General features: G+C 57.4%; 2 protein-coding genes across 2 annotated transcripts in view; one reads left to right on the forward strand and one right to left on the reverse strand.

Annotated features, from left to right (window-relative positions):
- Positions 1 to 4,668: 4,668 nt before the first annotated feature.
- PIGC (phosphatidylinositol glycan anchor biosynthesis class C) lies at positions 4,669 to 5,692 on the forward strand. The gene has a single exon (XM_064719844.1). It carries the CDS (start codon positions 4,738 to 4,740, stop codon positions 5,614 to 5,616), a length of 879 nt encoding a protein of 292 aa, XP_064575914.1. The 5' UTR covers positions 4,669 to 4,737; the 3' UTR covers positions 5,617 to 5,692.
- Positions 5,693 to 10,225: 4,533 nt separating this feature from the next.
- The window catches only part of DNM3 (dynamin 3), a 174,674-nt gene continuing 174,107 nt past the window's right edge, over positions 10,226 to 10,792 (reverse strand). The window contains exon 22 of the mRNA XM_064720172.1: positions 10,226 to 10,372. Within this exon, the coding sequence (XP_064576242.1) occupies positions 10,336 to 10,372 (37 nt within the window). The 3' untranslated portion in view covers positions 10,226 to 10,335. The remainder of the gene's footprint in view (positions 10,373 to 10,792) is intronic.

Consider the following 10,792-nt stretch of genomic DNA (forward strand, 5'->3'; position numbering starts at 1 on the left):
TGTGGTTTGGGGCAGGGAGAAGCACTGCAGGGCTGAAAATCTCCTCAGCCCTTACTCAGCACATGGCTCCTGCCTGGAGCTCCAGGGAAAAGGGCAGGGAGGGCTCCTGGTGTGGAGATCTCCTGGGAAATCTCTGTGTTTCCAGGCTGAGGCCATGCTGTGCTTGAACAAAAGCTTCTTTACTTCTTTACTAGGCAAATGGGAAGGGGAGCATAGGGGAGGATCCTCTCGCAGCACACCAGGCTGGAACAGGGAGTTGCAAACTCTTTTTGACCCGTGCACAGCAAGTTTTTCCCCACTTCCTAGAAAAACCAGCAGTGTTTGCATTCAGGGTTTCATCCAATATCCCCCTCCCCATTTACAGAACAGGTCTTGGAGACACCACGTGCACCATAGGACCCTCCTTGTTCCCAAATCTCAGTTTTCACCTGCCAGCTTCCATGACAACCCATGCTCGGGTCCCACAGGCAGTTTTATTGTTTTATCTCCAAGGTTTGGTTTCCTCCCTGCATCTCTGTGCTAGAGATGTGCCACATACAGCTGAAAGTTGAGCTGAGCTTACCTGAGCAGCTGAAGTTTGAGCTCATCCCACCCTGGAGCACCCTGCAACTGCCAGAGCTCATTGCTGGTGTCATTTTTGGCTGTTGTTTCCTAGGGGGTTTTCTTTTTCTAAATCAGATTTAAAATCAAAAACATCTTTACTAGGTGGCAGCTGATGGAGTTTCCCTGCAAAACAGGCCCTGCTGCCCCACTGCCCTGGAGCTGGCAGGCCCTGGGCTGGGCTGGGCTGGCTTGTCCCTTTTGCAGAGCCCTCAGTGGGTGCTGGGGAGGCTGTTTTGCCAGAGGGATCCGTGCTGACCCGCAGGGAATGCCAGGAGTGAGGCAGCTCAGTTTCACAGCCCCCCACGTGCTGTGCTGTGCGTTCCAGAGGTCACATCCCTGCAGCACGTGGCTTTCCACAGCTCATCTCTCCTGCCCCACATCCTCAGCCTTCCCATCCTGCTCCCCCTGCAACAGGCTCAGCAAATCCCAAACCTTGCCCTGGTATCTATCAGTCCATTGTGGGCTTCTCAGGCCCAATCCCCTTTTCCTGGATTGCCCTGCCAGCCCTGAGCAGGTTTCTCCAGCAGCCTCGGTACCTCCTCAGCTCAGCTCAGCTCAGGAAATGTGACCTGCACCCAGGAAAGGGAGCAGGCAATCCCAGCCCTGTCTGCCCCAGTATCCCCCCAGGGCTCAGCCCAGTCCCTGAATCCAAACAATCCTTACACAGGGGACTGCAGGAGAGCAGGCACAGCCTGTGCCATGGGGCCTTGTAAGGCAGGAGACATCTCTGGGCATGGAAAAATGCAGCAGCTGGAGCTGTGCCAGCCTCCCCCCTCCCTGAGCAACATTCCTGTGCAGGGAGGGTTTGGCTCCAGGGTCAGAGGGAAGGCTGGGGGATGGCTTGGCAGAGCAATGAGGCCCAGGGATCCATGGCTGTGCCCTGTCACTCCTGGGGGTGACACAGGGGAGGAGCCCTGTCTGGGGCACAGGGAGAGGCACAGGACCCATCCTCATCCATGCAGGCTCAGCCCCTCAGCAGAGTGTGCTGCCCAGTTATTTGGAGTCCTCTTTCTGCAGCACAGGTGATGGTCCCATCCCAAGGGGAACACACACCCGGAGGCAGCCCTGAGCAGTGCCTGCCATACTTTGATATTTAAACATCTCCAGTGTAGGTTCACACCAATCCCAGCTGTTTCAGTCCCAGCCTGTCACCTTTCCCACCTTCCCTCCAGACAACCTCAGCAGTGAATTCCAACACTCAGAGGAGCAGACTCGGAACAAATCTGCAGTGGGGTCCCTTTGCCAAGCCCCAGCACACACAGAGTTTGTAGGGCCGTGGCACCCAGCTCCTCACCCTGCACCTCAGCAGAGGAGCTCAGAGCCCTCACCACCCCACAGCCCCTCCAGTGGCACTTGGGGACACCGAACTGTGAGGGGAGGGAGGTCCTGTGGCACAGAACCCACAGTGGGAATTTCGATGCTCACAAAGGACTTTTGTATTCTTGACCTTAGCTACTGCTTATCCTGCCAGGAGAGCTCCCAGGAGGGCTGGGGGATGACTCCATGGCACAAGGTCCCCTCTGAGCAGCAGGGCTGGCTGGTGGCAGTGACGTGGCGGGTCCCGTGGCAGGTCCTGGCAGGACAGCTGTGCAGGCAGGACACTCACTGTCCCTGACAGTCACTGCCCTGCGGCAAAGTCTGGGCCACCTGGGCAGCGCTGAGCTGTCCTTTGCACCGTGGGCGGCGCCACCACACGTGGCAGTCACACGCTGTCCCCTCCCAGGGACACAGGGACAGCACAGCATGGCAGCTGCTTCGTCACTGGGGTCCCCCGAGCACCAGGTGGGTGCCAGGCCCTGGGCTGGCATTGCCAGGGCTGCAGAGCCAATGCCAGAGAGATCCAGGTGGGCACCCATGGGGATTCCAGGCTGTCCCCAAGGGTTTGGCTTTGCTGGCATCACCCAGCGTGGCTCAGGAGCGCTCTGAGCCACTGACCAGCCCCAGCCTCCCCCTCTCCCTGCCTCCAAAGGCACTCTGCTGCCCCACAGCACAGATCTGAAAGGGCACACAGAGTACCCATCTGTCACAGAATCCTTTCCTTAGGATTTTTCCTCCTAAGAAGCTGTGAGGCCTCAGGAACAAAATGTAAACATTGATTATCTGCTGCCGTGGAATGCAACAGGTGCATCTGTGATTGGTCTCATGTGGTTGTTTCTAATTAATGGCCAATCACAGTGAGCTGGCTCGGATAGAGAGTCTGAGCCACAAACCTTTGTTATCATTCTTTCTTTTTCTATTCTTAGCTAGCCTTCTGATGAAATCCTTTCTTCTATTCTTTTAGTATAGTTTAAATATAATATATATCATAAAATAATAAATCAGCCTTCTGAAACATGGAGTCAGATCCTCATCTCTTCCCTCATCCTCAGACCCCTGTGAACACTGTCAGACCCATCACCTCTGCTCTCTCCACTGGGATTTCCAAGTGGACCTGACCATGTGGAAGCAGCCTCATGCTCCAGCCCCATGCTCTTCTTGGTCCCCAGAGCATCACAGATGTGCAGAGAGCCAGGGCCAGGTGACAGCAAACCTGCTGCCAGCACCCCCAGTGAGAGCACAGGAGGTGGCATTCCTCTTCTGTGGTGGTCGTGGCACTTTTCAGAGCAGCAGGAATGGCTCTCTGCCCTCCCAGCTTTCCTCTTGCATGCCCCAGCTTTACTCCATGACTTTGGGAGAAGGACATTTCGTTCAAAATCTCAAGTTCCCAGGCGCTGGGCACCGAGGCAATGCCAGCAATCCCAGGAGCTGGCAGCACTCCCTGTCCCTGTGGGCGCTGCCTTGTGCCCATGGAGGCACGTGCATGGCTCTGTGCAAAGCTGGGGCTGGGGGCTTTCAGGGAGGGCAGCTGGAGCCGAGTCCAGCCCCATCCTGGCTGGGAGCCTGCTGGCATTGCCCCTTGGCAGGGGGCACCTGCCCAGGGTGAGCAGCTGCTTCTGCCCTGCCCAGCAAGTGACACGGGGCTGGGAGGTGGCATTGTGAGGTGTCACTGTGGCGTGGCTCAGCCGGAGGCCCCCCCAAAGGCACAGCAGCAGTGTGGGTGTTTCCTGCTGCTCTGCACGTGTCTGAGGAGCTGGGATCTGTTTGGGGAGTCTCCTGTCCAGGCTCTGGGTGAAAACAACCGGAGAGCGGGGCCATGAGGGCCCTTCCCACAGCACAAACCAGGCCCTGTTCGTGGCTGCCTTGCCCCGGGCCGAGGCCTCTCGGGTGAGGCCAAATGAAGCAGCTCCTCAGCAGCAAGCACCTCTCTGGGGCTGGCAAGGCTCTGACCTGAGCACAAGCAAACACAGACGTAGAGAAAACACTGTGAAACCTCCCTTAATGTGCCTCTGTCCCCTTGCTGCGCACGCTGAGTCCCTTCAGCAGCACAGGAGATGGATGTCCCTGCGGAGCTGCCCCTCTCCAGCCCTGCTCTCCTGCTCCAGTCTCGGGCAGAGCAGGAGCTGCAGGGGAAGGGCGCCCTGCAGCATCACACCCACATTCCTGAGCTGCCTGCTGAGCCTGGTTTGGCCAGAAAAGCAGGTGCCTGGCTGGACCGGGACAGGGAGTGGGGCTTGCAGCATGGGCTGGGGCCACGCTGCCAGCAGCACGGCCGGGCACGCACCGGGATGTCCAAGCACAGAGAGGCCCTGGCTGAATCCCATCGGCGGCTGTGCCCTCCTCCCCGGGGGCTGCAGGGATTCAGCCCTTCGCCACGCTGTGGGAGCAGGGCAGGAGCATCCCTCCAACCCCATCTCTCTTGCGGGGCCAGGCAGGAGCGAGACAGCCCCAGCACGCACCGGCAGCAGCTGTAGCGGGACAGGGACTTGCGGCCCTCGGGACGAGCAGATCCCAGCACGGAGCTGCGCTGTGCCCTGAACCCAGCCCAGAGGCTGCTGAAGCTCACACGGAGCGGGGAGCGCGGCCGCGGGGAGGTGACCCCTCCGAGGGCGCGCCCTGGTACCGGCCCCGGCTCCCGGTTCCGCCCGCGGCTCCGGCCCGTGTCCCGGGATTCCGGCCCGTGTCCCGGGATTCCGGCCCGTGTCCCTCAGTTCCGGCCGGCAGGTGGCGCCCGTGAGCGCCCCGGCGTCCCTTGCGCCATCCCCGGCAGCGGCGGGACCGGGCCCGGGCCCGCCGAGCCCCCGCCGTGCCGGGGCCATGGAGCCGGTGCCCGGGCGGCGGTGGCAGAAGGTGCTGTACGAGCGGCAGCCTTTCCCCGATAACTACGTGGACCAGCGGTTCCTGGAGGAGCTGCGGAAGAACGTGCACGCCCGGCAGTACCGGTACCAGGCCGTGGTGTTCCAGTCGGGAGCGGTGGTGCAGCAGCTGTGCAGCGTCTGCGTCTTCGTGCTCACCTGGTGGTACATGGACGCGGGGCTGCTGAGCCCGCAGGGCCTTTTCGCAGCGGCGCTGGTGTCCTCCCTGCTCGGTTATGTCCTGTTCGACGCCGTGGACGGCGGGGCCGGGCGCTGGGCGAGCGGGCGGACGCGCTGGGCCGACCTCAAGAGCACGCTGGTGTTCGCCGCCTTCACCTACGGCTTCTCGCCCGTGCTCAAGACGCTCACCGAGTCCATCAGCACGGACACCATCTACGCCATGTCGGCCCTCATGCTCCTGGGGCACCTCATCTTCTTCGACTACGGCGCCAACGCCGCCATCGTGTCCAGCACGCTGTCCCTCAACATGGCCATCTTCGCCTCGGTGTGCCTGGCGTCGCGCCTGCCGCGCGCCCTGCACGCCTTCGTCATGGTGACCTTCGCCATGCAGATGTTCGCCCTGTGGCCCATGCTGCAGAAGAAGCTGAAGGCGCGGACGCCGCGCTGCTACGTGGCCGTCACGGTGCTCTTTGCGCTGGCGGCACTGGCAGCGCTGGCCACCGTGTCCAGCGTGGGCGCCGTGCTCTTCGCCTCGCTGCTGCTCGCCATCTCCTGCCTGTGCCCCTACTGCCTCATCCGCCTGCAGCTGCTCAAGGACAACATCCACGGGCCCTGGGACGAGGCTGAGATCAAGGAGGATCTGTCCAGGTTCCTCATGTAGCCATGAGCAGTGGAAGGTCCTGGTTTGGGGACAGCCCTGTGGGGTCTGAGCCAATAAAGTCTCACACGGCAACAAGGACCAGCCACTCTTGTGTTCCCCAGGATCCGCTTCCAGCCCTGGCTGTGGTGGAGGAAGGAGCTGAGCCATGCCAGGATGCAGGCAGGGGAGGGGTTCGCTCTGGCCATGCAGCCCCAGGGGTACAGGGGATGTGTCCCACGCAGTGTCAGCCCCACACTGGGGTACAGGGGATGTGTCCCATGCAGTGTCAGCCCCACACTGGGGTACAGGGGATGTGTCCCACACTGTCAGCCCCACACTGGGGTACAGGGGATGTGTCCCACACTGCCAGCCCCACACTGGGGTACAGGGAATGTGTCCCACAGAGTGTCAGCCCCACACTGGGGTACAGGGGATGTGTCCCGCAGTGTCAGCCCCACACTGGGGTACAGGGGATGTGTCCCACAGAGTGTCAGCCCCACACTGGGGTACAGGGGATGTGTCCCACACTGTCAGCCCCACACTGGGGTACAGGGGATGTGTCCCACACTGTCAGCCCCACACAGGGGTACAGGGGATGTGTCCCATGGAGTGTCAGCCCCACACTGGGATACAGGGGATGTGTCCCATGGAGTGTCAGCCCCACACTGGGGTACAGGGGATGTGTCCCATGCAGTGTCAGCCCCAGGACCCTCAGGGGGACTGGGCACTGCCTGGGAGGGCTGCAGGGCAGGGCCTGCTGAGGTTGCTGGAGCTTCAGGGCCAAGCACGAACAGGGCAGAGCCCTCCTCAGCTGCCCCTGGCTCTTGTGAGTGCCAGAATAGCCTGCCATCACCGCCAGACACCACGTTACCCTAAATCCCTTACCCTAAATCCCTTAGGAGAGGGGGTATGAGAGGGCATCATGCCTTCCTCTCACCTGCAACCCCTTTCCAGAGGCAGATCCGGCCTTGCTGCAGGGCCCGACCCCGAGGCACAGGGATGGAGCTCAGCGCAGCCCCCATGGGCGCACACCCAGCTGCTGGGGGGATGCCAGGGCCCGGGAGCTCCCACCCGCCCCCGCCTGTCCGGTGTCCGTCTGTCCCGTGTCCGTCTGTCCGGCAGCGCTCCCACCACAACAGAGGGCGCTCCCTGCAAACGAGTCCCGCTGGAGGCCGGGCCGGGATGGGCAGCCCTGTCCCTGTCCCCGTGCCTGTCCCCGGAGCCAAGGGATGCCCACACCTGCCCCAGCCCCATCTCCCGGAGCTGCCTGTGGCCCCGCCCCGGTGGTTTTGGAATTTCTCTTTGGGAAAAGCTGCAGAGTGCAGCTCCTGCTCGATTTCCCCCATCCCAGCGAGCCGGAGCTTTTCAGGCGCTCCTTTCTCGGAAATGAGCAAGCCCCGGCGGAGTCCCCAACACCTCCAGCGCTTTGTTACTGCTCCTGCCAAGTGTTAAATGTTGCTGCTGTCGTCGTGGTAACGACCACATCTCATTTTGCTTTTAATTAAAACCTGGAGGAGTCTGGAGGCCGTGCTCAGGTCTCGCGGGGAGCACAGCTGGCCAGATGCTCAGAGTCACCATGACATTTTTTAGCTCTTTTTTCACAGGGGGTTCCCAGAAAGCTGCTCGGTGACCCCGATGTCCATCTGACACTGGGCTAATGCCAGTGTAATGCTGCCATCCCAAACAGGGGCAAGGCTGGAATGTAAATCAGAACTAAACCAAATCTCATCTGCTTGGCCCCTGGCTATCACAGAGAGGCTGCAGGAAAGCAGAGTTTCTGTTCACCCACTCCTCCAGGGGGAAATCCTTCCCCACAAAGCACCTTTCCCAAATTCATACTGTCAGAAGCAGCTGTGGGTTAGGAAAACTGCAGGCATTAACCACTCAGACATTTCAGGTGGTGGAGATGGGCACAGGCTGCCACCCTGCCCTCAGCCTAAGCAGGAACCTGTGCAGATCCAGGCTCCATCCCCAGCTCCAGGGGATGCAGAAGGTGTCCCACCTAGACCTCTCTGCTCTGGCCCATTCTTCCCTTCACCTCCTTAGAACCAGCCACAGAATTCTAGGATTGGACTGGAACAGCCTCAGTCCTTGCCCCTGGGGAAAGGCTCAGCTGCCCACAGAGCCACCCTGCCCACCCTACCCTGGGAAATGGAAACCACATCCCCAGCCTGGATGCACAAAGGGACCTGAAGGGAGGAGGAATGCAGAAGAGAGCCAGGGAGAGGAGAGGAGGAAACACAAAGGGCAGGCAGGGTTTCCCTGGGACTTCCCTGACCTTCTCCTGAGGACACGTGCTCTGCAGGGCTGCTGCTATTTAAGCTGCTGTATAAACGGCCATTATTGGTATGTCTGCATGCCTGAGGTCAGAACATCCTCTGCAGAGCAGGGTTTGGCCATAACTCTACACTGGCCCAGTAAAGCTGGATGCCCTTTGGGCATCTGCTCCCTGAGCAAAGCCCCCCTGAGACCCAAGAAGTGGCTCCTGGCTGTTGATGCCACAAACACTTCATCAACCAACCCTGAGGGGTTAAATGTTCTTTTGCATTCCAAGTTTCTTTCCCTAAAGGTTCACTCCACTGAGATCAGTCCTTCCATGGGACTTTATTTTGATTTGAAGCTGGCCAAATGTGAGTGGCTGTGGATCAGCCTTGCTCCTGGGGGAGCTGCTGACACGTGCCAGCTGGAACCTCCATGCATCCATCTCCAGCTTTGCTGCAGGGAAAGGCCAGGGCAGCCACCCACACCGTGCTCTCAGGGGGCTGAGAAGCCTGTGAACAACAAAGCTGGGCTCTTTGATCAGGAAACCAAACCAGGATTTTGGTCCTAACCCATCCTGTAATGCCACCCTTGTCCTCCTGCCCTTGCCACAGCACCAGGGCAGCTGCAGACAGCACAGTGAGGTGAAACAGCTTCTTCAGAGAGCCACCCTGGGAGCCCATGTTGAAGAATGTGCCAGGGTTTCCCAGCTCACTGTGCCTGTTTCCACTGTGCCAGGGTTTCCCAGCTCCTGTGCATTTCTACTGAAGAGATTTTAGAACTGGCTGCCACAAACCTGTAGAATCTGGAGTCCTATTTTCAACAATATTTCTTAAGAAGGTAAAGATTTGTGTGGAGGATTTCCCACCATAAAATGCCCCAAGAAACCAGTTTGTGCCTTCCAGCAGCAGCTGGGAGCTCAGCAGCAGCTCCGGGCTGGGTGCTGTGGCCAGGCCATTGAGATAAAATATCATCCACCTTTAATCTGCTGTTGGTACCATGCTGTAGCTCAGAGGGACTGCAGGGAGAGAACAGATTTTTTGAACAACCTGGAGAAAAAGCAGCTTGCAAAGTTCAGTCCATCCTCCTTCCCTTTTACCTGAGGCATGGGCAGAAGCTCCTCAAGAGCTCCCCAGTACAAACACTGTTGCTTCTGCAATGCTCAATTCTGAACTCTGCTGAGGGGTTTCTGCCTCAGCACAGGTGAGAGCTGCAGCCACCCTCAGCTCCTCCATTCTTGGGACAGTTGTTTTGCTGGAACTGCAGATCCAGCTGTTTTCCAGTTGTTTTCCTGCAGCTCTAGGTCTCTCTTTTCTCCCTGTCTCAGGGTACTGGGAAGCACCTGCCCCAGTCCCAGCAATTCCCAGTTTAGCACATGCAGTTCCAAAGGTATTGAGCAGGGTTTGGGGTTTCCCACACTTTTTACCACACTGTTGCTGTTTCTCTGTTCTACTCTACCAAAAGACCAAGTCTAAGTGAGAAGAAGGGAAAATGTCTGTAAGTCCACATTTTTCTGGGCTTATATTTTGAGCAAACTCAGTGCTTGCTATTTACCAGCTCATGCAGGTGCTTCAGCAGCTCCCTGGATATTTTGGAGGTCAGCAGGACCTCAATCAGCTGCAACAAGAGAAACTGCCCAGATTCATCAAAGCTGTGTCAGACCAGGCTGGAAAACAAGCTGAGGCTGGCTGTCACCTTCTGCACACACAGAGTGATCCCATGCTGAGGGAAAACAGCCACTTAAACCCATCAGTTCCCCCCTTCTCAGACTGCCCCTTCACAGACTTCTCTGGCACCCAAAACAAGCACATCATCTAAATCCCAGATTTTCTCTTTCCCACAGGGATGGACACATTTGGAATCCCAGAGGTAGCTCCTTCCAGCTGCTTGAGCTCAGATGCTCCAGTGAGGTCGGCTTGCAAGGAATTCAGAGGCTTAGCTTGAAGAAAATGGTCAGAACAGCTGCAATTTATTTATAATTGTGCAGATTAATCAGTCTAGGGACTGTCTGGAGACTGCTGCAATCTTCTCCTTCGAGTTTCCGCTCAGCCAGGTGCTGCTGCTGCTGCACTGGACATGTTTGGAGCTCTGCTGGCTCTTCTTCCTGCCCATGCTAAGCCAAAGCCATTTGTATGGAGCAATGCTGGTGCTGAATGCATTCAGAAGAGCTGGAACTCCAGCAGAATGTCCATCCATCCCTCCCTCCACAGCCATGGAGGGTGGGAGGCTCCACAGAGCCCAGGTAATTTCTCCCACAGGGCAGGAATGTCTCTGTGTGAGAAGAGGGAGTAAACCCTTCAATAGAAACACAGGACACACTCCTTTTGTAGTCAGAATTTTATTTTCTTTACATCCAGGCTTATCATTGACATCTGAAAATAAAATCTTTCATTTACAAATAGGCTAGTGCAAATTAAAGGTAATTTTGGATTAAAAAAAAATAAAAAAGACACTGCATGTAACACAAAAGAAATGTGTGTGTTAGGATGATCTTCCTGGAACAGCTGGTGGAGGTCGCCTAGGAAAAAACCAAAAAATAACCCAAAAATCACAGGGAGAGGGGGAGATCTAAAACAAAAGGCCAAGATACAATAAAATGACTCATACACAAAATTATCTTAATAAAATGGGGTAAGAGAAAAAGGCACAGAACATGCATATTAAGGAAAAGAGCAAGAGCAAGATTAGAATCAGCTGGCTCTCAGCACAGCCTGGCTTTCATCCTCACCCCTCCCTTCTGACCTGCCAGTGCCAGAGAAGCAGAACAATCCCATCCCAGGTGGGGAGGTCACTGCTCACAGCCTTTCTAATTTTCTTGCAGCAAATTCTACCCTCTGCAAGAGCTTTTCCCCAGGCAGCCTTAAAATCCTCACCATTATCTGCTTCAAACACTGTTCTTGAGTAGAACATCTGTGAGGCTCTGATGAAATGAGGAATG

Source organism: Zonotrichia leucophrys, chromosome 8, assembly GCF_028769735.1.
Source record: "Zonotrichia leucophrys gambelii isolate GWCS_2022_RI chromosome 8, RI_Zleu_2.0, whole genome shotgun sequence".
NCBI classification, from domain to species: domain Eukaryota; kingdom Metazoa; phylum Chordata; class Aves; order Passeriformes; family Passerellidae; genus Zonotrichia; species Zonotrichia leucophrys.

Coding starts and splice junctions, on each gene's coding strand:
- PIGC (XM_064719844.1), top strand. CDS start 4,738: ATGGAGCCGGTGCCCGGGCGGCGGTGGCAGAAGGTGCTGTACGAGCGG.